This window comes from Cydia pomonella, chromosome 2 (assembly GCF_033807575.1).
Source record: "Cydia pomonella isolate Wapato2018A chromosome 2, ilCydPomo1, whole genome shotgun sequence".
NCBI classification, from domain to species: domain Eukaryota; kingdom Metazoa; phylum Arthropoda; class Insecta; order Lepidoptera; family Tortricidae; genus Cydia; species Cydia pomonella.
This window is the reverse complement of record NC_084704.1, coordinates 16716576-16743896: the sequence shown is the minus strand read 5'-3', so window position 1 is coordinate 16743896 and position 27321 is coordinate 16716576. Positions and strand designations below refer to the sequence as shown.

Sequence of the window (27321 nt, the reverse complement as noted above, 5' to 3'; positions counted from 1 at the left end):
GAGATATCCGTCTAGGCAAAGTTACGTCTTAGGCCTACAACTTTGCCTGTCACTTTGATTGCTTGTAAATCGGAAATACAGTATGATTAGGTATTAAGATTTGAGTCTTATCTGGTAAGGCATAGGGTATGTTTTCCGACTAATACTCATGAAACTCATAATGAAAAATAGGTTCACAGATATAAGAAAAAAACGTCAAAATCCAGGCAAAGTTGCAGCGTTTTACGGTACGCCAGGATTTAGTACCTTTAAGTACTAAATCCTGGCGTAATATAAATAATTGTACCTTAGCGTTTTTTCTTAAAAATGAAATCGATAACTTGAAAAATTATAACTCCTGCAAAACTGTAATAGCAAGCAAAATATAAAATGAGTAAAACTTGGAAACCACAAATAAAATGACTCGTATTATAATTGAATATGAAGGTACAAAAAAGGTACAAAAATTTGGCTTTTATAGAATTTATCAATAACCACGGGAACATAGCGTAATAAAGTACACCCGCCATTCTGACTGTCAGGACTGTTATCACCAAAAAACGGTACACCCGCCGTACTGTTTTTTGGTGATAACTTTAAGTATGTAAGTAAATATTCTTTATTGCACCAACAATTATACATTTTACATACATGTAAACCTACAAATGAATTTTAAAGGAAAACAGAACCAGGTAACAACAGGCGGTCTTATCGCTAAAAAGTACCGTAGTAAGTACCGTGAGATACAATTTTTTTTAAAGGAGGTACTAAATAGTACAAATTAGGTACAAAAATATGGTATGGTTTTCATTTAATTTTATTTAGGTACACCCGCCATTCTGACTCTCACGATTAGTGATGGGTAGGACATCAATTTAAAATGAGTTTGTATGAGTACCTCATTCTCTAAAATGAGGTGTTACAATGTCTTACTTCAAATGAGGAGAGGTACTAGCACTTTTGCAGCATCGACTATTCCATCAACTCCAACGGCAGCAAACCATATTTAATGTAAATACATATTTAGGCATTGCTAAACTTCCTTTTAAATATTTACTTGGAGTGCAATTCTGGAGGTTTAAAACAGAACTTTTAACAACAGAAGACATACATTTAAGAATCAAACTAAGGAGTTAAAGTACATACATCCTATTGCAACTTAATATGATGCTTTTATGAAACTTGTTCTAATTTAGCAGTTTATTATTTTTATTGTTAGATTGTTCAGTATCAATCCTTGCTACTTGATATCATTTTAAGTTTAACATTCATATATTGAAATAAATACTAACCATAAACTGCCAGACAAACAATTAACAAACTAAGGAGAACAAATCCAATATTTTTTGTACCATTATTATATAGAAATTACTAACTTACCACCTCATAATTTATCAGTAATAATAGCATTGTAATATGATAACAAACGAAAGCCTCAATAACGTTCGCGCGGTAATGCCACCGGCGTGTAATATACACTTGATTTTTGTATGCAAAAGACACAAAGAAAGACCCACAGGTATATTTTATCGCGAAAACAATGTTAATATATTGTTATTTTGGTATAATTATAAGAATGGTCACTGATCACTATTTATAAAACACAACTAAAGATTACGAACAACTTTTTCGAGTTTCTCGTACTATAAATATGTCAAAATCATAAATGATCGAAATACTATACGAAGCACGTTAACAAAAAGTATTACAAATTCAAATCGTTAAAATGTACATGTTTATTTCACCTATACAAATTATATTTACTTTTTTATTAATAAACTAATGTAAAATATCATATTTTGTGTACGCCACTATATTATATTTCAATAATTTAAATAATATTTTGGTCTCTTAAACGATAACTGTTTCTAACTAAGCTAGCTTCGTAAATGCCCAGTGAGACTTGGTTGGCATTTCAATCGCTTATCAAGTAACCATTTCACTGTCCAGTCTAATTGATTCAGATTATACATGACACCAGCAATATGAGTCTTGAGGTCAGGTTATACTGGTATGCGCGTTAGTACAATAATAGCTAACAAATATGGAGGCCTACCGCGAACCACGAAGTTTTGCTTTGCTGTCGCACTTACGTATGAAATTACAAGTGCGACAGAGAGAAAAAACTTTCTTCGGTAGGTTCTTTGATGACTTAGATTTTTCGCTTTTGACAAGTAACTTAGCAATGCTAGGATCAAAATGACGTAATATGTATGTAAGCTTGCGGACGCTTACGCTTGTTTTCTTTCGTGTTTCATTTTTAACGTATTTTCGATGAGGTGTTATTGAAGCACGGCGCGTGTCTGTCTCACTCCCTCTTTCGGTAAATCTAATTCATTGTTTCATTTTGAAAGGATTTTTGAGGGATGTCACAGTGAGGCGAGTGAATAAACACAACGCATTTCTCGGTGGACCTTTTGTCCTTGCAATAAGGTTTGTAGTTGGGCAGTTGATAGTGTGAGCGATGAATGCGATGACGTCAATGACTCATTTCTTCATTTGAATGTCGGCGAGCACCGAGCGCCTCGCGACTCTCTTGCGAGTTGTGAGGAACGCGAGTGAGTTTGAAAGGCTGAGAGTTTTTTTTTCAAATTTGAAGTGTTTGAATGGTTTGAGTGGTAAGAGCTGTGTGTGATGCGCGCGAGTAAATGAGTAAAATTAATTGAGGAGTGATGTATGACATTTATGCGGTGTGAAGTTCTGCGACAATTTAACTAAATGAGTGGTACAAATGAGGTGCCTCACGAGTGAGCAACTCAACACTACTCACGATAACAGTCCTACAAACCGGGGCTATATTACGTGTTAACTTTTAATTGCTACGGGAATATCGTCCTACGCGCCGATAGCAATTCAATCAATGTTGTTTGTTAAAAATTTATTTATTTTTACGTATAATAAATGTTTCTTTCATCGTTGATAATGGCGTAAGCGCCATCGACAATAAAGTCTCTTTCAATAAATAACGTCACAATTATACGAACGAACAAACAAATCGGTCAAAGATCGGTTTTTCATCACTTTAAAGGCAGTTTACTGAAACAGTAATCGACTTCTAATTAAACGAATTACTAAATAACTTATGATATAAATTACATATTCATTAATATTTATAGAATAGTTTATTTATATGTTGACAATAAAGTGACAGATATGATATATTGAACGCCGTTGATGATGTTCTCTATGGTAAAATGAGGTTGTAACATTCGTCTGCCCTAAAGATTTAAACCTCCATCTCATCAATTAGTCGACGAGGTGGAGGAGGAGAGAGAGGAGGTACGCCTGCTTCGATGCGGTGCTATAGGATATTGGAAAGTATCATTATTGTTTTTACTATTTTCGTCGCATTCTTTCTATATTTTTTCACCGTTCAAACCGTCCCTGGACCTTGAAATATTCCAATACCAAAATTAGCCAAATCAGTCCAGCCGTCCACGAACTTCACGAAAAGTTACAAATAGCAGCGAGATACTAGGACTTAGTAAGAAAGTAGGTCATAAAAAACTTCCACCTACAACGGCGATTCGAATGTACTATCACAAATTTAAATTATTAATACAACAACCTGAACAAATTAAAAATGAAAGTTTCTTATATCAATGGTTGTTTAAAATGCATAACATCATCCTCATATAAAGCCTGTTGTGATCAAGAGAAATCAAAATAATATGATCCTAGCTAAACTATACGTGAAAAGTAATCCCATACATATTTTTAACAGTGTTTGTTGGAACGACTAGCACATCATTTGTCCGCACAATAAGGCATATTTCTTTTGTTAAAGATATAATTTGAATACTTCTTCTTCTTACTATGACTGTGACAACGGGCCGCCATTTGCTCCGCGGCACAAAGTTGACGCCCCGCCCGCTGTGTGGGGTCATTTTACAGAGCACGTCATCTATGTTTATTATCAATCGCTGTTGTAGACGCGTTTTCAAAATGGGTCGAATGTTTCGAGGTGTCTAATAATTATAGTACTGGCGTAATTATAGAACGGCTATGCGAAGTAATGGCAAGAATTGGAATATTTAACGTTATTTGCAGTGACAATGGGTCCTATTTCACACCTAAAGAATTTAAGGAGTTTTGCACTCGTAATGGAATAAAACATATTACTTCACCTAGTTATAATCCGGCTAGTAACGGAAAGCCGAGAGTTACGTTAAAATAATGTCGGGCAGCAGCGGGAAAGATTTAAATGTAAAAATACAAGAATTTTTATTCCATTACAGGAACTCCAAACACAGCACTACAGACAGATCCCCTTCTGAATTATTATTTGGGCGGAAATTAAGAATTAGGTTGGACTTGATAGTTCCACAAAGTATTGCATCATCCAGCGCACCACTCGGCGTACTCGTCAAAGAGAAACAATGTCAACAGAGTGAACAATATCGTGATTCTCGCAAAGTAAATTTTAAAATAGGTGAGCAAGTGTTAGTGCAAGTTTATCTTAATCAAAATAGACTGTTAGTTAGGGGTCAAATATTTAAAAAAAAACTTGGTTCTTCAGTATATATAGTACAATTAGTGAACCTGAACCGAAGTGTAAAAAAACACACTAATCAAATTTTGAAATATAAGGGGGAGGAGGAACATGTGTCGGGTGACAGTGCAGTGGCAGCCCTTGCGACGGTCCCGCCAAGGGTGGCCGAGTTGGCGCAATTGTCACAGCCTTCATCGGCAGCCGACTCCGTGGCAGACGACTTTCAGATATCCCTCATGCTCATTTAGCATCCAGCGGTTGCAGAGATGACACAGACAGCTCCTCCAACTGATCACTTACCAGAAGCTGGCAGAGTGGAGGACCAGCCAGACCAGGTCGAGCAAGAGACAGATGGTGACAACTCCCTGGAGTACGAGGATGCTGGACCCGGGATTAATAATAGCGACATATCTGTGCTTCCTATCGAACCAGAGGCAACTGAGCCTACTAGAAAACGGTTAAGGAAGAATGTGGACTAATAGGGTTGTTTCCAATTTTTTGAAACGCTTGGTTTAAAATAAATAAAATAAATAATAAAAATCAACTTTTATACTAAAAACGGCTTTAAATATGTTAAATTAACAAAATATATTTTGACAGATGCTTTGGCGCCCAAAACGCTCTTTGAAAATTGTGTGACGTCACAGTTTACGGTTTGACACATAACTACGTAGAAGATACGAACTGTCAACTGACATTTGTCATTTGTTGTTTATCGCCTAACTGTCAACAGTGTCAATCCGAGAGTTGTGACGTCATCAGAATCTTCAATGACGTTTCGAGTTTGGTCACGTGACGTGTGCTAAAAGATATTTTAAATTCAATATTTACAAAAATATGGTCATTACAGGTCCCCTAAAAGTAGTTTAGCATGTTCTCATAATCCAAAAGAATTTATTGGGATACAATTCTGCCCTAAGATTTGTAGATGGAAACAACCCTATTCTTTTAAGCTATTGTTATTCAAGTTTGTAACTACAGAAATATAGGTGGAGGGATGTTATGTGGGTAATCTAAGAAAAGACGGCGTGCTGCGCACTCGCCGAATTCAGTCGAATATAATTGTCAATTTGATCGGCCGGTGTTTAATTTGTCTCAGTTTTCGGCTCCCTTATTCGAGAAATAACACATATAAATACTCTTGAATTAAAAGCAGCTTATTACGGACTAAAAATATTTACCGAAAACGTACAAGACTGTGATATATTGTTGAGGATTGACAATACCACTGCCATTAGCTACATAAACAGGATGGGAGGTGTGCGGCACCCCCATTTGGACGATTTAGCTCGAAAAATATAGCATTGGTGTGAAGACAGGAATATCTATATATTCGCCTCTTATATAAAATCCTGCGAAAATGTAATAGCTGATAGGGAATCTCGCCGAATCAATATCGACACGGAATGGGAAATTTATCAACCAGTCTTTGTACAAATAACCAATCTATTAGGTAAACCAGAGTTTGATCTATTTGCTAGTGCCCAGAATAATAAATGCACTGCTTGTATATAAATATGCAATAAATGCTATGCTTCTTGGAAACTAGATCCTTTTTTGGAGGTAGTTGACTCGTTTACATTTAATTGGCATGGCATAAACTTTTATGCGTTCCCTCCATTTAGTCTGATCACTAGAGTCCTGGAAAAAATTATGACAGACCAAGCAGTAGGAATTTTAATTGTACCTGACTGGCCTTCACAGCCATGGTACCCTTTGTGGTCTAGGCTAAGAAATATTTTTTCGGTCCTGACAAAACATTGTTGTAGGTACTTCCCTTTCAAAACCTGCCATCCACTTCACGCGGACCTTGTTCTGGTGACAGCCAATAAGTTATCAGGGACTCATTGATAACGCGGGGAGTACCATTGGATTCTTTAGATATAGTAATGGCTTCATTTTCACCACAAACTTTAAAACAATACAGTAGCACAATTAAATCTTGGGCTTAGTTTTGTAGAAACAATAACTTAAACATATTAAATGTCGATAGCAGTAATGCAATTTCTTTTTTTACACAAAAAATTTATGAAGGTGCTAGCTATAGTTCCTTAAATACACACAGATCAGCCTTATCAATTATTTTGGGTACGGAAGTGACACTAAATGATTGAATTAAACGATTTATGAAAGGTGTATATAGGCTTAATCCACCTCGGCCCAAATATAATTTAACATGGGATACTAACATCGTGTTAAATTATCTCTCTAATACGTATCCCTACCCGTATGATATTTCGCTACCTAGTCTGACATATAAAACCAGCACTCTTTTATGTATAGCATCTGCCCCAACGAATGCAAACGATTCGTTTTATTAAATTACAAAACATAATATTACAAGATAATGCGATTATTATAAAAAATCCGATTTAATTAAGACGTCAAGGCCTGGAGCTTGCCAACCACTCATTCGATTGCCCTTCATCCGTGATAACCCTAGCATTTGTCCAGCTTTAGCACTTAAAACATACATAGAAAAAACCCAGCATTTAGGTACGTCAAAATTCACTAGATGGACATCTGTTTTTAGGAATTTGCAAACCGCATAAAGAAGTTGGAACCCATACTCTAGCGCGTTGGGTAAAAAAAAGTGCTACACGATAGCGGCATCGATATATCAATATTTGGTGGTCATAGCACCAGGTCCGCATCGACATCGGCCGCGCACAGATCAGGGGTCAATCTTGGAGGTGGTTCGCAAGGCCGCAGGGTGGAGGGACACCTCCAATGTATTCCTAAAGTACCTACTATTATAGAGATGTTGTACAGACAAATCAAGATGATTTTATTAATGCAATACTTAATTAGGTCACAGGCTATTTGCTTTTATTTGTATTAACGTAAAGTTAAGCCAGCGATAAATGTACAATACCCCTTGTGTTCATTTCTTAGTTCATATGATTAATTTCCCTTGTTCTGTTTCATTTGGAATGAAAATTAAAGATGATTTGAACATTTTATATTTTTATTTATTCCTCAATTCGTTAACGATTTGGTAATTATATATCTATTCTGTTTTTTGAATCTTAACTACTTACTCGAAACATCTGCAAGTAAATATATGTAATCGTCTTCGGTCGACACCCGATGTATAATTAAGAATCAAACAAACTTACCTTACAAACAATTTCGATACCTACTGCTCAGTGCTCATAGTATTGTAAAAGTGCTGGGAGGCATAATGTAAGCTAGGTCGTACATGATCAAATATGCAAATATTGTTCACTTTTAGACTGAGAACTTTATTAAAATAATAATAAATTATTTGAGAACTTTATTAAAATAATAATAAATTATTAGTTACTTAGTCAAAACCGCCAAACACACTCAAACGAAAATCTTAAATATTAATCTTTTTCTAAATTGACGCCATCTTGCTTATAAACACTTATAACTTTTTTTAAATACAGTTTTGCCAACAAATCAGTAATAAATGTGAAAATACGGTAGTCTTCCTTGCACAATCACTCTTAAGAACATAATAAATATATCTAGTTTTCAAACACTATGTTGTACGATGTATGATGCATCTTCACCATGCATTTAAGGGTTAAAATAAAGCTAACTAAAATCAGAATGATTTTGACGTTTCTTTTTTTTAAACAAGTAATTAATTAGTCCTATAAATAACTTAATTTTATTTTTGAAGGAAATAGTTGCGGCAAAAAAACCCTTTTACCATCACCAATAACATATGATGATAACAATGAAACATTGTAGTAGTGGCACTATAGTGGTGGTCCGGGTGCTACAGCTATTGCCTACTTTCCAGCTTGGTTTTAGACCATCTATTGCCACATTTCCGAACAGTGGCTGAAAAAAAAATCTTATTTACAATAATGTGACAAACGCGATTTTGTGACAAATTGGTGTTGTCACTGCACTGTTTAACCTTTAAAAAAAAATAGTTTCATTTTATTTAATTTCTACAATTTTATGTAGCACTTAGGTACAATTCTAAAGAACAGCTGACTAAGAAATCTCAAAAACAGCTCAACCAATTAATAATGAAATTTTATTAAAAATATATATTGGTTTAGCGTCGCGGTATGATAGAGCACAACAGAATAATGTTATTGATAGTCAATACTGCGGACATGTAAATAAAAGATCATTCGTTTGTTGTAATGAATGGTTTTTATTGAGGAGCACACATCACGCGTAGAGGATGTCGTAGTGGCCGGGCCGATACAGCAGCTGCACCTTCGGAGAGCAACCTTCGGGGAAGTCGTGCGCAATCACCTGCACACACAGTCATACATAACTCATAACTTCTTTATTGCTCATATATTACAATGAATACAGACCCTGTAAGGGCTCAGCAATTTATTCTTATACAATAAGTACTTATACTTAAAACAAACAAACATAAGCATACATAACATGGCACTAATATCGCCGCTAACATACTGTCGCCATCAGATATATCGGAGCGACCAAGGTGCTCAAACATATCTGGACACGCATTCTAGCATCAAAACGCTAGAGGAGTGTTCAGTTATTTGTGAGCGCCTAGGCCGCTCCGATATATCGAATTGCGATTGTGCCTGTAATGTATTTTCAATGCTTAGGCTACTAATATAACATAAAATCAAATAAGGAGTGGGTTTTTGTTTTTATACGTCGAAGGTTCGGTTTCGGCCAAAAAACTGCTGAAACTTTCGGCCGCGCTGAAACTTACAAGGTTGTATCTATAGTAGTGTCTAGTAACCTTTTTGGACCCGGGTATGTCCTTAAACTACGACCAAAAGAGTTATCGGCATTGTGAATTTCATCTCGCTTTGTGTGGTAGGGCACAGCCAGTGGATGTCATTTCAGATCTAGAGCAGAGCCCAACTGGGGAAGTACCTCCACCTTACAGAAAACCGCAGCCAAATAACTAGACCCTACTCATAGTGTTGTGTTCCTACCGGTGAGTAAGGTTGCCAGAGCTCAACGAGGGGGGGGGGGGGGGGGTTAGGGTCGGCAATGTGCATGTAACTCGGGCGGGCCGTATGCTTGTTTGCCACCGACGTAGTATAAAAAAAAAAGTGTCTGACCGATGTTTCGATTTCGACAGGTTTTAACATAGAAATTATGCTTCGGCCGAAACAAGAGCAAAACCGAACCTTAGATTTCGGTTTCCAATTATTGAACTGCCCGTGGTCCTTTGCTCTGGCGTAAATAGCATGATTTTTTTACAAATTTTGTATTTTGTTACACAAATAGTACCTTTTGTAGCAAAATTGCTACATAATCAACATCTGTCGGTTTATTTTTGAACTTCACCAGTGACTAGCTACCAGCTTGCTCATTTGCGTCTTTCTGTTGTCTCTCTATGCGGTTTCATAATTCAGGCGTTGATGATTAGATGGCGCTTATAGCAAAAACGCGAAAACGCCGACCTTCTTCGTATAATTCCTGGCCGTTTCTAATAAATTAAGTGCATATTTGCGCTTATTTTGAATTTAATTTTTTATGGAATATTCGAAAAAGAGAAGATTGAAGTTATTTTTTGGGCAGATGGTTTTGTGAATTTGGAGTGGAGAAGTCGTTTGTGTAAGCAGTGGTGAGTGAAGTGAAGAAACCTCATCGTTATTGCCCGGTCTGCTGCCATACGCGCTCGCCAGGAAGCGAGTAAGGCTTACCTCGTCGGCCTGTTTGAAGTCGCCAACTTGTGCGCTTTCCATGCTACACAAGTAAACTTGAATCCAGCTGCCGGTACCCTTGCGTGTGCTTCCACATTTGTCAGTTTTACCCTGTTTCCCCCGGAACTTCAAGACAGAAATATTTTAAAATTTTAACGTTAGTTTTTCTAGTTCCAATTTTTATAACCACCTAATTATTTCTTGTGTCATATTTTTGTTTTGCCATTTGTTAAAGATTTGTGATCCGCATACTACATTCCCTCAAAATTCTAAAAGCCCCTTTTGACGGGCTGTTTAAATAAACGGTTCAAAATTTAGGTATCATTCGCCAACGTGTCAACCATCATCGTCCATAATATTCATCACATTAATAATTTTTTTTTCCTCCGTATTTTTCTTACCTTTCAGTCCCCCCCCCCCCCCCCCTTATGCGGAAGGCAGACATTTTGTTTTACGATTAAAAAGTGATCTTGGTGAACTTTGTAAAAATTAATTTTTTTATACAGGGTGAAATTCAATATTGTTTTTTTTTATATATGTTTCAAATTATACGTATTCTGCAAAAGTGATTGTTTTACTGCACTCTACACTATTCACTTCTTCTAAAACAATTTTCACACTTACTCACATTCTTTAGAAATGTTGCCGTCTTATATCTTATCGTATATACAACATGATAGTGTATGCGTACGGCAACCGACGGAGTCCACGGCCGACTCCCTTACAGAGGTTAAACATGAAATACTTAAATAAATTCTTTACCTGGCTGTTGGTGCCACGGTCCATGTACTTGACGCGCACGCCAGCGTTCAGCGCGGCGCTCAGGGCGATGATGTGGATGTGGTCGGACTCCTTGTACATCGGCTCTACCTCCTGCAAATAGGGCATGTCACAGATGTGTCAAAACAGAAACTATCCTATATACATGCATAACTATACAGACGCGATTTATTTATTTAGTATACATTTTATTTTGACTTCAAATCTTATTAGTATTAGTACTCTGACAGTGGGGACCTTTTACATCTTCAGATTTAATGTATTTTTAACCATAGAGACTATACATCTCTATTGTATTGTAGTAATTATTAATTTAAGATTATTATTATAATGTAATGTTTACCCAGGTATTGGCTGTTGTATTTATAAATGTTGTTATGTATTTTTCTCAAACTTGCCATAAAATGATGACATGACTTACGTCAAATTAGGTCCGGAAATACTACATATCATCTGCGATGAGTGAAGATGATTTGTAAAAGAATTTCATACTGCCTTACACACCTAGGACTGTAAACCAAACTTCTTTTGTTTTTTAACGTCAAATAGTGACACAACGTCTTGGCTATGGAGTGTGGAATTAAGAGGAGTGACATCTCTTATGGTAGAACTGTTGCAAGTGTCCAGCTGTCAGCTATAAATAATAGTTCCAAATCTCTCCAGAGTAGCGCTAGAGTAGCTAAGAACCTAGGCGTTATTGACGGACTGAAGTGCGCTGTGTATGATTTGATATTTTTGTTCAAGTATTCTAGGTATTGTAGCGCCACCTTTTTTTTTTGATGACACTTTTTGGTACATGGAGATTTCTTTCCTTACCTCCACCTTCCATAGTCTTGGCATTCAACCATCAACAAGGTACGGTACGGTGATTTGTTGTGAATATTCGTTGCTAAGCAACGGCGGTGACGCATCGCGCAGGCGCGCGGACTTCGCGCGTAGGGCACCGCTGGTAGACTGGCGAGCCGAGTAGTTCGCCACAAAACAAATTGACTACATTTTTTTGTTTTAATTAAGTTTGAGAAAAGCACTATACAAATCTCGGCGAGAAACGGGGTTACCTCGCTTCGCTACGCTCAGCCGTCTATATCTGCTTGGCCTGCAACCCTACGTTTCCAGGCCTCTATAGTAATGTACTATTTCATGTCACTATATGATGTTACTATAAATGTTGTATTAAATAAATAAATCTTTATTTACTTGAAACCTAATACAGAATGTGAGCCTTACGTTCAATTACAAAAAAAAACTTATTTTAGGTTTGTGACAGTTCCATTAGGATTGAGCCTCTGTTTCCTGAACTAGGACAAAGCCTGTGATTCAGGATTCAGTGATTCCTCCGGAGAAATTGGTACAGGTTGTTTTGTGAACTTAGGTACTTTAAGAACAAGTGAAAACACAATAATAATACTAAGATAGAAAGTGACAATGTAAATAATCTAACTGTTATATAAAGAAAAGAAAAACGGCTGACGTGTGTGTGTGTGTGTGTGTGTGTGTGTGTGTGTGTGTGTGTGTGTGTGTGTGTGTGTGTGTGTGTGTGTGTGCGCGTTTGCGAGTGTGTGTGTGTCTGCTACGTACTGACGGTTCGCGAATGTCGTCCTTTGGAGTACCACAGGACAGACAGTTTGTTTATTTCGCTTGCTACTTGCTTTCGCGGAAAGAAATCGGTGTCTACGAAAAATGGTACGATGGATGTACAGCTGCCTAACAGACAGAACACTACATTCATAGTACAGTTGTGTTGTCGGACATCTGTACGGTTTTGACGAAGCAACCTTTAGTACGGCACGCTGAGCGCGCTCCAACTTAAGCATAGCTGTTTTGTCGGCGGCCCCCCAAATAGTGATGGGTAGGACATCAATTTAAAATGAGTTTGTATGAGTACCTCATTCTCTAAAATGAGGTGTTACAATGTCTTACTTCAAATGAGGAGAGGTACTAGCACTTTTGCAGCATCGACTATTCCATCAACTCCAACGGCAGCAAACCATATTTAATGTAAATACATATTTAGGCATTGCTAAACTTCCTTTTAAATATTTACTTGGAGTGCAATTCTGGAGGTTTAAAACAGAACTTTTAACAACAGAAGACATACATTTAAGAATCAAACTAAGGAGTTAAAGTACATACATCCTATTGCAACTTAATATGATGCTTTTATGAAACTTGTTCTAATTTAGCAGTTTATTATTTTTATTGTTAGATTGTTCAGTATCAATCCTTGCTACTTGATATCATTTTAAGTTTAACATTCATATATTGAAATAAATACTAACCATAAACTGCCAGACAAACAATTAACAAACTAAGGAGAACAAATCCAATATTTTTTGTACCATTATTATATAGAAATTACTAACTTACCACCTCATAATTTATCAGTAATAATAGCATTGTAATATGATAACAAACGAAAGCCTCAATAACGTTCGCGCGGTAATGCCACCGGCGTGTAATATACACTTGATTTTTGTATGCAAAAGACACAAAGAAAGACCCACAGGTATATTTTATCGCGAAAACAATGTTAATATATTGTTATTTTGGTATAATTATAAGAATGGTCACTGATCACTATTTATAAAACACAACTAAAGATTACGAACAACTTTTTCGAGTTTCTCGTACTATAAATATGTCAAAATCATAAATGATCGAAATACTATACGAAGCACGTTAACAAAAAGTATTACAAATTCAAATCGTTAAAATGTACATGTTTATTTCACCTATACAAATTATATTTACTTTTTTATTAATAAACTAATGTAAAATATCATATTTTGTGTACGCCACTATATTATATTTCAATAATTTAAATAATATTTTGGTCTCTTAAACGATAACTGTTTCTAACTAAGCTAGCTTCGTAAATGCCCAGTGAGACTTGGTTGGCATTTCAATCGCTTATCAAGTAACCATTTCACTGTCCAGTCTAATTGATTCAGATTATACATGACACCAGCAATATGAGTCTTGAGGTCAGGTTATACTGGTATGCGCGTTAGTACAATAATAGCTAACAAATATGGAGGCCTACCGCGAACCACGAAGTTTTGCTTTGCTGTCGCACTTACGTATGAAATTACAAGTGCGACAGAGAGAAAAAACTTTCTTCGGTAGGTTCTTTGATGACTTAGATTTTTCGCTTTTGACAAGTAACTTAGCAATGCTAGGATCAAAATGACGTAATATGTATGTAAGCTTGCGGACGCTTACGCTTGTTTTCTTTCGTGTTTCATTTTTAACGTATTTTCGATGAGGTGTTATTGAAGCACGGCGCGTGTCTGTCTCACTCCCTCTTTCGGTAAATCTAATTCATTGTTTCATTTTGAAAGGATTTTTGAGGGATGTCACAGTGAGGCGAGTGAATAAACACAACGCATTTCTCGGTGGACCTTTTGTCCTTGCAATAAGGTTTGTAGTTGGGCAGTTGATAGTGTGAGCGATGAATGCGATGACGTCAATGACTCATTTCTTCATTTGAATGTCGGCGAGCACCGAGCGCCTCGCGACTCTCTTGCGAGTTGTGAGGAACGCGAGTGAGTTTGAAAGGCTGAGAGTTTTTTTTCAAATTTGAAGTGTTTGAATGGTTTGAGTGGTAAGAGCTGTGTGTGATGCGCGCGAGTAAATGAGTAAAATTAATTGAGGAGTGATGTATGACATTTATGCGGTGTGAAGTTCTGCGACAATTTAACTAAATGAGTGGTACAAATGAGGTGCCTCACGAGTGAGCAACTCAACACTACCCCCAAACCGGAATACAGTAGGTGACGAGTGATTGACAAAGGGACGAATATGCCATCATTAAGGTTTTGAAATCAGCAGAGTGACGCAATTGCTTGAAAACGAACATAAGTTTCCTAACATGAGAAGTCAGACAGTATTGACTTGTAAAAGAGCCCTTGAGGCCTACTTGCAGAATAATTTTTTGAATTTTGAACTAAGGGCTCATTTAGACGGTATGAGAACTCACATGCAAGTCCGCAATGTAATTAAATCGCAAGCGAGTTCGCGTGCCGTCTAAATCAGCCTTAAAGAAGGAATTGTGCATTTAATCACTTTGACGCGTGTGAAAGGCGCCTTTCGTGTCAAACACAAAAGCAGTCACACAGACGCCACGACAACGAAGTGTCAAAACTGAAATTGAACTTTATGCATATGCATGCAGGTCTATGTTGCTCTGTGGTATGTGACGGATTAATGCGACATTGGCGTTGGACCTGCGGTTCGGATATATCCTTTGTTGGCGTCGAAAAGGTTAAAACCATGACAGTGACTCATTCTCTGGTACTAGTATTGTCAAAAACTAAATAAATCAGCAGTCTGTATAACTATGTGATATTGCTGAGGACTGAGCTCCTCTCATGGTAGCAATTGAATTAGTTGTTTGGCCATGCCACTTTCATTTGTAAATTGCGATATTAACCCATATCAAAAAACAGATATTTTAGCAATCACATGTAGCACTTAAAACATTTGTTTTATTTATATTGTGTATGACTGGCATATAAATGCCATTTTGGACTGTTAGCTCTGTAATAGTTAAGGAGAGATGTATCACGAATATTTCGGAAAATAACAAAAATTGATTAAGTTATAGAGGTCCAACAGAACAACTTCTCTTCAAGTCTTCACTGTGTTGAAGCAGTATTACTATATACAACCGGGTTTTCTGTGAATGTTTTACTAGACCCAAGAGCTACACAGTGCTAAATACAGTCCAATCTGTCCCTTCCTCAAACTCGTTAATTATTCGATTCAGTCTCCTTGAGATGATTATATATACTGTTTTTATTAGTATTGAACGCTAATCAAATTTTGGTGGTAACTACTGGGAAAAGTATTCCCACCTTTTACCAGTGGTAACTACTGGAAAAAAAAATCAATACCTAGTTAACACCAAACCAAGTTGGTGGTAACTAGTGGGATTTTTTTCCCAGTAGTTACCACGTTACCAGTGGCAAAAGGTGGGGAACATATCCCAGTAGTTACCAGTGGTAACAACTGGGTCGTAACTAGTGGGAATAACCCTATCTGATCGCACAAAATGTCAAACGTATCTAAGCAATAAGGACGTTCATAGAGATCTGCTCATCAAAGCAAAACATACCTTTAGCCTTTGTGTTAAGGTTAAATATTAGAACAATAAAAACAAGTTTATTCTAAAGCATGACAATCATCGAAAACAGTCCTATTAGCATCGGTACCAATAACGATTTTCACCTGACACTAAACAATAAAGTTCCATATTAATGGGTATGAAAATGTAAGTCATTTAATACCTCAAAACCTCAAAAGTTTACACCTAATACATAATTTCTTATAATTTAATACAATCATTTATTGCCATCGTATTCCGATTGAGATCAGAGTTTTCCCGATGGAAAATCATTTTGCACTACATCTGTACAATCTTGTCGTCACATACATGTGTCTTTCGTATTGTTCTTCATTTATTTTGATAGGTGCCTCTCGGTCAACTTATTGTAAATTCTTTACTTTTTAGCAAAATCGTCGAAATGCTTGACACACAGCAAAAGCTAAGTGAAACCAAAATAATGACTAATACAAGATGATTTTTCTTTTCGGGTCAGCGAGGGCAGCTACGCGAAAATGGTCTTAAGAGACCTTGCCCCGATTTTAAATTTACTAAGATTCGTGGTGACAGATTAAATCAACATACAAGGTGCGACAAAAAATTTAGAAAGATAAATCATTTATTTGGCAGCTGCAAAAACACACAATATAAAGTTTAAATAATCATAAAAAAGGTCATTTATGACAAACTTTTTTTAATGTCAATCGATTCCATTCATATCCAGGATCAAAAGCTTGTATATGAGACCCAAAAAAATCTCTGAAGTACCATAGAATTTCAGTAGAAAGGAATAGCGTAAAACTAATCAATCAAAGTAAAATATATGTCAAAAAATCATTAAAAAAAATGTCTGATTTTTACTGAGACCGAGACATTAAATTACTAACTGCTTATAATAAATAATAAATAAATAATTATAGAGTTATAAAAATGTGTTCTTGATTACGGATAAAATTTCACCGTGTATAGACTACGGTGACTGCTGACTATCAGGCGGGCCGTGTGCTTGTTTGACACCGTCGTAGTATAAAAACCGCCAAGTTATTTTCAACGTATTTGAACCTAGGTATTTTTTGGTTCCGATTTGTAATTTTTGGCTACGGTACCCTAAAAACGGGGAAAAATTAGTTTCAGAAAATATGCTCTGGCGGGAAAGACCTGATCTGGTTTGCTCTTGAAAAAGCTGTATATTTAGATATTCAAACTCAACACACCAATCAGTTCTTAAACATAAAACCTACTGGGTGTGGTTATTACGTTGAATGGTATGTGGTCATAAAACATCGGTGTCCCGTGCAAATTAGAAATGTTAAAACTATGAAGGTTGAAACCTAATAGGTATTCGTTGTTTATTTTATCTTAGGCACTTCAAAACGTGTCTAATCAACACATTACTATGATCTACTATGAGTGCTACTTAAAGCCCGGTCAGGAATATATGATTATTGTCAAGAGGGCGTTGTTATTCTCATGTATAGGATGACAGTTCAGTTTAGTATTAAAAAACCTAAGTTTTAGTGGTCAGCATTTGACTTATCCCAACGCATCTTAACCTTCTGAACGCCACGCTTATCGTACGCGGCGCGTAATCGTGAACCTTGTCGCTACGCATGAAGGTTAATATTGGGCTGTAGCCGCGCGCGTCATATGACGTCTTTGGCGGTCAAAAGGTTAAATGTAGCGTTGTTTGCCATTATAAAATTAATGCCGCGTTTCTTTGCCATCAGATAGGTACATTAGAGCGGCCAAAGTGCTCAAAAAATATCTGAATTGTTAAAGCATTAGAGAAGACTGTTAGTAGTTTCAAACTACTAGTTTGTCTTTGATTTGCAAACTCCTTTGAATTGACAACTTAATCTATTTTCCATATTTAATATTATTGACGTTTGACAGTTTCATTTAATTGTCTTCTTGCATTTCTGTAGATATCATTTATATTCTGTAGCTTTTGTGAAATATATTTGCGATTTTAAATAACATAATGGCATGTAATAGCAGATAGGTATGAAAAATGGTGGCTTTCCCGTTACTGATATTGCGAACGAACTCGGAATAGCAGTAAGTACCTTGAAATCTTATTCTATTTTAACTACCACTATTGATAAGATGATTATGATAAAAATATATTGTTGTACTCGTAGTCAGACGAGAGCGGCATCCGTGATGGAGAGACCATGAAAGGAAAATCTGACCAAATTATGTACATCGGTACTAAAAATATGTTTTCTTTACAGAGAAATACCGTCTATTTATGATTAGCAAGGTGAGAGCAGGAAGGCGGATTAAACAAACAAGTTATTTGGCCGTCCAAGGTCGATAACGCGGCTCCAAGACGCGAATATAATTGAAAAGGCCCGGAACGAACGATTTATCAATACCAGAATACCACCCAGTTTCCCGGTGTATTCAGTGTTTCAAGTAGCACAATAAGAAGACGTCTCAAAGAAGGGGGTTTGCAAAACCGAGTGCCCGCGCGGAAGCCAGCTCTTATCCAAAGGAATGTCGATGAAAGGCTGCAGTTTGCAGTCACCAATAGGAATAAAAACTTCGACGATGTTATTTTTATGGACGAGAAGGTATTTTGATCGTATGACAATGGAAGGTTAGCACTATGGAGGCCTGATAATTCTCGATACCATGCACGACATGTAGTACCTGATAGACTGAAAAGTGGACGGATAACTATTGGCTTCTGGGGTTTGATGTCAAAGGAAGGACCCGGAGAGCTTGTCGAAATAACTGGGCGGATGAATCCCATGGGATATGATATAATCCAAAAAAATTATGTGGAAATACTCGAAGATTCATTCCTTCCCAGTGTAAACATATGTTATCCGAACTGACGTGTCACATTTATGCAAGATAATAGCTCTGTTCACAAGTCTCGGCTAGTGCAAGCATGGCTTCATGAACACAGAGACACTGTTACACAAATAAAAATGCCCGCGAAAAGTCCGGATCTCAACCCCATTCAGAATTTGTGGTGGAAAATGGTCCAGAAGTGGGATATGGACCCAGTGTAGGACGAAAGAACAATTAAAACGCCATGCAATCGGTGTGTGGGAGTCTTTCAGGGGCCGCGATTACTGTGCGAAACTTGTGGGCTCCATCCAACACTGGCTGAGGGCGGTGAGGAATGCTGATGGTGGTTACACTAAATACTGATTACAATTTTAATGAAATATACAACATTAAGTTCTAATACTCAGTAATTAGAAATTCTCTTTTATTTTAAAAATACATTTATAATAACATTCATTCTGATAGTTTTAGTTCAACGTTAGTTTGTCAAGGGTTAGGATTATCAAAATGTAGAGTGGTTGCGCACGTTCCGTGTCTTGTAATTAATAATAATTAACAGTTGTATAACTAGTCGGGGCCTTTTTATGAATTCGAATCGATCGAATATGGTACGAAACCACTCTTACTTATAAACTACTCCCTTATAAAGGTGCCTGTCCACTGAATGCGACTGAGGAAAAAATAACCAATCGAGTACAATACAATGCAAATATTATTTATTGCATACCTCAATAAAATAGAACTTATACAGTACACATCTTAAAACTAAAGGCAGTAACAGGAGCGCACTTTAAATTTTATTGGTAGTACTAAATAGTTTTTCCTGGCTCCGCTTTGCTCCAGTGCGCAGGAAGCTTAATCCAAGCCCTTTCTTTCATGCATGAGAGGGAGCATGTCTGTCTGTGCCAATAATAATAGCTTATCTGACAAAATTTAGCGGGTGGCGGGTCAGAACGACCGGGGCCTTAGCCAATCAATTATACGACGTAAAGCATAATATATATACAGTACAGTATATTCTCCTCAAATGAGCAGATATCTGTAAACGCCTTTATTGCTTAGATAAGTTTGACATTTTGCTCGATCAGTTATTTTCGACTGCACGTGTGCAAGGAAATTATTCAAAAACAGCGTACTTCGATTTTTAGGGCGTCGTAGTAGTTATGATATAATGGCATTTTTAGTGTGCAGAATTTATTGAAATTTTGTCTTGCTCAGAAATATTTGGACACCTGGGCTCCTTCGAAATATCTGATGGCGACTGTACTGAGGAGAAAGCAGCCGAGCGCTGGCAACAGGGTGACATTGGTACTCGAGTGGCGCGATAGATGGCGCTGCTAGTTGAGAAATTCACTCGATTAGGGCTGAGTTACAAGGGTGTTAACTCATAGAGGGTTCAAGCTTCGGCAGGAACCTAAATATCCGTTTTTTACCCTTGGGGAAAAACAGTTCTATTTTTATTTATTCTAAACTTTAATTATTCTACAGACAATTGTTTTCAAATGTTAAGTTACAATTAAAAAAATTTTTTTCTTCTGTAGACCCTTTCTGCGTAAAAGCCTCCCCCATCTGACTTTTTCTAGTGCTATCATTAACATATAATGAAGGACAGGCCTTACGAGCAATAAGAATGGGGCTAGTACAGCGTGTCTCCCGCAGGAATTCGAGCCAATCGTGCAGTCTAAAGCCACAATGCGATTGGTTGATGAGTTCACATCACGCGCGCGAGTAGCTCGAACTTGTGAGTGACACTACTGAACTAGCACCATTCTTAGTGCCCCTTAAGGCCCATCCTTAGATATATGTCAATGAGTCCTATGCTTTGCCATAAATTTATTATAATTTACTTACTTGTCTACAAAACTCAGTGACTGTCCTGGGTCCTTCAATGAAATTTTGATAAAAGTCTTGTTGTGTTTGCAGCGCTCCAGATGTCACAAGGCGAAGGTACACCACAATGTAGTCCGAGTAGCCCTGCTTATTAAACTTGTCATGAAGCTCCGTGCGGGCTTTTTCCAGCTCTTCAGGGGCACCTCCAGCTTGTTCACCCACTCGTTGGACCACTTCCATAAACTAGAAAATAAGAAAATAATTTGAAGTTTTGCATTTAATGAACTGCACCAACTATATAAATTCAAAAGTGACAAACAATTCCAAACTGGTCCGGATCGTACCTGGTCCAACGGATCTCATTGGCCATTCAGCGCGGTAACGCTGCCAGCGTAATGGGGACATTTGAGCCAGGTACAATTCGTGACGATTATTTAAATTGTTTAAAAAAAAAGTGACCAAGCTTGCGTTGCGGATTTCTTACATATAAACTAAGTTATTATTATTATTAGGTATACAAATAATTAACATATATTGTAAATCGATATAAATAAATGGATTTATTCCAAACAATGATATCCAAATTATTATTATTTGTAAAGCAGGCAGGCAGGCATTTGAAATAACTGATAATGCCTGTATCCAGAGTCATCAATAAAGTTTTCAGTGTTGAGTAGAAATTGCATTGTGCTAGTTTATTCCTAAACTCATTGATGCTTCCTCTGGGAGTTTGTTCCAAGCTTTGGCCACTATGTTGCTAAAGAAGTGTCTATGAGGATTGTTGTAGTACAGGCGAAACACCAGCTTATAATAATGATCTTTAGATGTTTGATGTTATTGCACTCTAGCATCTTGTGAAAATCTTTGAGGTCATAGTGTTGAGTTAGCATTTTGTATGTCTCCATCAGGTCACCATGTTCTCTGTGCTCTTTCAAGGTTGCAAACCATAATAAGTCCAGTCTTTGTTTTTGAGTTTCTTCAGTATCTCGGTGAAACTACGTTGAACCTTCTCCAACTGTTAGGGTCCTACTGGACGTAGAAATAATAATGCGGACTGTATAAAAATAGGCTTGTTTATTCCGCCTTAATTACAAATAAGTTCCGGTCCCGACCAAACAATTATAAAAAATAATTTGGTATTCGTCCGTTGCCGGTGGAGTAGGTAAAGTCGAGTGTGTGCCGCGTGGCACTCGCGGCCTGCCGGGATGACGTCGCGCACTGTCCGCCGCCCGCGCCTCTCTTCCCGTACGTATGTCCAGAACTTAACACCAACATCTTAATATCCTTGATAAAGTAAGGGCTCAATATTTGAAATGCATACTCCAATATAGGCTTAACATATGTTTAGTGAATTTTGAGCATCATATCCAGAGTCAGATTCCCAAAAGCTTTTATGAGGTAGATAAGGCTCTTTGCTTTCTTAACAACATGAATTACATGTTCTTCCCACTTCAGGTCCTCGGGGATTTTGACGTCCAGATCGAGTTGTTAAGGGAGGTTGTCTAAATTATATGTGTAATGAGGGTTGTTTTTACCTATGATGCCTTGATTACCTATGCAGAACAGTACAATTTGTAGAATTCAGGTTTTGGGTAAATGTTTTTTGCTTCATTATTGATGTGAGTACAAATGTCCTTTTGATAATTCTTATTTTATATCATCACCATACATCGGAGTTTTGGGTGTGGGAATGTTTTACACTAGCCAAATAAGTAAAAGGCAGTAAAAACTAATTTAACATTTTCTAAACACATTTGGAGCTTACTACCTATTTCTAATTCATAGTTTGGTAATTATGTTACAAAAACGTTTTAAATACACAAAATCATTCCTGCACACAAAACCCTGATGTATGATCATCACAAAATATTTTACTAAGATTTTCCCGTATGCCCATAACATGCAATATTTATTATTTGTTACTATACAGTTAATTTTCTGTAATATCATAATGAGTTTAAGGTTTGTATAGAGAGCTGCAAATTTGCATGGAGAAATTATAAAGTTGCCATGCACTTTTACGGCTGATGGTATGTTTCATCATTGTAGATATATTAAAAAAGGCTGAAATTTTTTTTTTTTTATATAGCCATTTATTTCCGATTCTTGGGTACAACGTTGTTTAATTAGATATATATATATATATTTCGGTGTGCCTTTTGGCATAGGCCTCCTCCAACATTCTCCACTTAACTCTGTCCTCTGCAACTCTAGACCAGTAAGGTCCCAAGGTTAAGTGGATATCATCTACCCATCTCGTTTTTGGACGTCTTTGTTTTCTACTTCCATCTCTTGGGTACCATAGGGTAACTAGCTTGCTCCATTTGTTTAATTTGCATCTAAGCATGTGTCCTGTAAATGGTCTATCCGGCTTAATATGTCCATAACTGTGGTTTTTCTTCTTATCGCTGAGTTTGAGATTTTATCCCTTAGCTTAACTCCTAGGATACTTCTCTACATTGCCCTTTGACATTTGCCAATTTTTGTCTATCATTGATCGTAAGTGACCAGGTCTCACACCCGTATGTTATGCATGGTAGAATACAAGTGTTGAAAGTCTTACTTAATATGCATACTGATATCTGTGTTTTTCATTATTTCTTTTTGAGACCAGTACTTTTTCCATCCACAGGCTATTCTTTTGTTGACTTCCTTGGCCATTGATTCTTCAGGGGAAATAATTTGTCCCAGGTAGACATATTCACTCACATAATCATAGGTGTTTCCATTTGCTTTTATGTTTATCTCTTTGTTATTGGTCATCAGCTTTGTTTTATTATTATTATTATTATTTAATAAGCAGGCAGGCAGTTTGACAACTGATATGACCTGTATCCAATATTCATAAAGATAGTTATCATGAACGAGTAGTAGATATCATGTGCTTGTCTAATTTATTTTTTAAACTGGTTCACATTTGGTGCTGAAACCACTACTTCAGGGAGCCTGTTCCAAGCCCTCACCACTCGATTGCTGAAAAAGTGTTTGTATGGGTTACTGTGAGCCCTATGCCTTTCCAACTTTAAATGATCACCTCTCAGACGGTTGTTGTTGTTGCGCTTGAACATCTCTTGGAAATCCTTGAGGTCATAGTGCCCAGATAGTATTTTGTACGTCTCTATTAGGTCGCCACGTTCTCTGCGGTGCTTTAGAGTAGTGAGGTTTAGTTCCTTTAGTCTCTCTTCATATGGCTTGTTTTTAAGTTGCCTTGGCAGTTTCGTGAAACTGCGTTGTACTTTCTCGAGCATCTCAATGTCCTTGGCAAAGTAAGGACTCCAGGCTTGAAAAGCATACTCCAGTACGGGTCTGACATATGTTTTGTATATTTTTAGCATCATATACGGTGTTAAGGTCTTGAAGGCTTTTCTAATGAGGTAAATCATGCTTCTGGCTTTCTTAACCATTGTAGATATGTGCTCTTCCCACTTTAGGTCCTCAGAGATTTTAACACCTAGGTCAGTTTGTGCCTTTACAGCCGTTAGTGGAGTGCCTTCCAAGTTGTAAATCTGGCGGGGATTCCGATTTCCTATGTGAAGTACTGTACATTTGGCAGAATTCAGATTGATTAACCATTCCTTAGACCAGCTTACTATTGCATCTAGATCGTCTTGTAGTTGGCTGTAATCTAGGAGTGGGTTAGCAAATAACTTGGTATCATCCGCAAAAGTACTAATACTGCATTTGAGGCGACATGGAAGGTCAACAGTGTATAGTATGTAAAGCACCGGGCCTAAAACTGAACCCTGTGGTACTCCACTCTGTATCTCTCGCTGCCTTGACTTAGTCTCACCAACTCTAACTTCAAAGGTTCTATGTTGTAGAAAGGCCCTTATCCATATTAATAGTTTTCCCACGGATTCCCAAGTGTTCCAGTTTATAAAGTAGCCTCTCTGTGGGAACTTTGTCAAAGGCCTTTTCATAGTCAAGGTAAATTACATCTGTAGGGTCCCTCTTGTCAAAACTTTTAGTCCAGGAGGAGAGGCAAGACAGCAAGTTGGACACTGTAGAGCGATGCGGACAGAAACCATGCTGCTGGTCACCAATCACACTGTGCAGGGCAAGGAATCCTCTTATGTGTTTAACCAGAATTTTCTCCATGGCTTTGCATACTACACTAGTGAGACTTATTGGTCTGTAGTTAGATGGTTCAAGCTTATTTCCCTTCTTGAATATTGGTGTCACGGTTGCCGTTTTCCATTGCTCAGGTAAAATGCCTGTGTCATATGATGTCTGCATTATCATGGCTAACGGGCCAACCAAGGTGTCACACTTTTGCAGCAATGTAACAGGAATGCCATCTGGTCCAGGTGCAGAATCTGAATTCATTTCTTTAGTTACCTGTTTAACTTTATCTATCGAAAATGTAATATTTGTAATACACTCCTCAACTCTAAGGGATGGATCTAGGTGTGGCAGTTGTCCTTGAGGTTCTACCTGAAAGACATCCTCGAACTGATCCGCAAAAACTTCAGCGATATCAGGGGCGCAAGTTACAGTATGTCCTTGTTTATTGCAAACGACGTTAGGTGTGCTGACCTTCGATGTTAGTTTGTTGTTTTGCTCGCATTCATTTCAAGCCCTACCCTGCTGCTCATATCTCCTAGCGTCTCTATCATGTATTTTAATTTATTTGGGCATTCTTCTAATAGGATTAAGTTGTCTGCTAATCATAGGTGGTTTCCCTCAATCTTAAGGCCATATGCTTCCCAGTCTAGTTGTCTGAAGAAATGCTCCAGTACGGCATTGAACAACTTAGGTGATAATGGGTCACCTTGTCTGACCTTTCAGTGTATTGGAAAAAAAGGCTGATATATATATGACATTAAATTATGCCTATGGGTTGATTAGTAGTTATTTTATATAAAATTGAGGAGTTTTAAATATTATCCTTTGAACTATAAATAATAATTGCACTCATTATTTAAAAATGTAAGTGCCTATTTAAGGACTGGCATGGATACACCACAAAAAATCTAATTTTATGAGTATGTTATTCAATAAAAAGCAAGATATTTTTTATGAACCTAATTCATGGCATTGTCATGATGTATGTACATGCTAATTAATGTCGTGAATGCGTTTCCCCAACTTCTTGATCAATTATTAACATGTAAGACTAACACACACTAAGACCCAATACCTATTAGAAACTCAAAAACTAAGTGCCTAAAACTTAACCCCACCTGACCACACCATTACCTGCCGTTACCTATCCACTTGCGTTCACATCGTGTAAATTCATAAGTATAATAACTACGTGACATATTTTTTCTTGCAAATATTTACAGTACCTACATACACACAGTACAAATATATGTAACATGCATAAGTATATATTTAAACATATAAGTACATTGACTAGTGCTGCACTGGTCGTTTATTAGTGTAGGTTTTAAGGTTCTGACGGAAGATCAGCGCTGTGGTCTCCGCAGCATTTATGCTGAGTCAGCGCCTATTCTTTACCACAACACATGACCCTCTACTATTATCTCTATTAATCTAAAAATAAGACACGTAATACATTTGATTGTTGACGTAATTATTGATATTAGTGTCAAACTGTATGTTACTTTTTCTTTGTCTCTTGTCAATTTTCTTTCTCTCTTGTTATTTGTTTGTGTCACAAAGCATGTAAGTTGTGGTTGAATAAAGATTTTATCTATCTATCTATCTAAGAGACGTTACAAAAACCTCGAAAAAAACACCAACGCTGTTGTCTGACATCGTAACAAAGAAAAACAAAACAACAAAAAGTAACCTAAAAAAATCGGTACTCACCGTCTCATAAAAATCTTCGACTGTAAACTGTGAGAAACCTAATGCGACGAGAGTATCCTTCGAATTCTTTGCTAGCTCGTGGAATTTTTCATATTCCGCTTTGTCCGTCAGGAGATGTTCTAAATACGCGTATGAAAATGCCCGGAAGAAACAGTTACCGTCCGGTCGCGTTCTCCGTATATATTTGTACTTTGCCGCTAAATCTTTTACTTTTAATAGATATACGGGGTCTTCATTATACTCTTTTTCTAGCGACGACAAATGCTCCAGTTCTCCGACTAGAGGAATGCTCTCTGAAATCTGCAAAACAAACAGTACACCATATTTTGTATTGCTAAATTTCAACTGAGCAAAATAATTGAGTGCTTCATAAGTGGACTTTTTAAAAAGCTTACCTCTTTTTCTATCTCCCGTTGCTGTTTCATAATCAATTCATCTTGATTTATCGAATTATCTGGTATATTACCGGTACAGCCGCTACTGCTCGATGCATCGTCCGCCATTTTCAAATAAAATTGACAGATGAGATGACGACAAATGACAATCGAGCGAAAACATTGATAGTAGGTTCAACTAGATCTGCTATACCATCGCACCATCGCACCCTTAGCAAACTATCGAATCTGCAATTTTGGTGAAGTTGAAATGTGCTCTTAAATGTTAATATGTTATGAACAAGTTGTAAAATCCGTAAAATTGCATATTGGCATGTTTGCTATGGGGTGAGGGACTGAGCATACACAATGCGCCAAATTAAAAACGCGTTAACATACATGACTACATACCAAAAACAGCATACTAAAATTTACGGTGGGGAATTTAAAAATGAGACTGACGAGGACAAACAATCATAGCGCTTTCTACGCTTCTCCTACTGAAAGTTCTATAAGAGCATCTCGTTCGGTCATCTGCCGGCTCTACCATTT

The 27321-nt window shown here is 37.1% G+C and overlaps 1 protein-coding gene across 1 annotated transcript; it reads right to left on the bottom strand.

Moving 5' to 3' along the window:
- Positions 1-8592: 8592 nt before the first annotated feature.
- Positions 8593-26947, bottom strand: LOC133534519 (ubiquitin thioesterase otubain-like). The gene is made up of 5 exons (XM_061873676.1): positions 26791-26947; positions 26396-26695; positions 20639-20860; positions 10864-10974; positions 8593-8716 (listed from the first exon to the last, which is right to left on the bottom strand). The coding sequence occupies exons 1-5, from the start codon at positions 26896-26898 to the stop codon at positions 8630-8632; spliced, it is 828 nt and encodes a 275-aa protein (XP_061729660.1). The 5' UTR covers positions 26899-26947; the 3' UTR covers positions 8593-8629.
- Between the last annotated feature and the right edge of the window lie 374 nt (positions 26948-27321).

Excerpts from the sequence above, each read along its gene's own strand:
- LOC133534519 (XM_061873676.1), bottom strand. The coding sequence starts at position 26,898 with ATGGCGGACGATGCATCGAGCAGTAGCGGCTGTACCGGTAATATACCA. Across the intron at positions 20,861-26,395 it reads TCGAAGATTTTTATGAGACG|TTTATGGAAGTGGTCCAACG; the intron begins GTGAGTACCGAT and ends CTTATTTTCTAG. Across the intron at positions 8,717-10,863 it reads ACCGTGGCACCAACAGCCAG|GTGATTGCGCACGACTTCCC; the intron begins GTAAAGAATTTA and ends CTGTGTGTGCAG.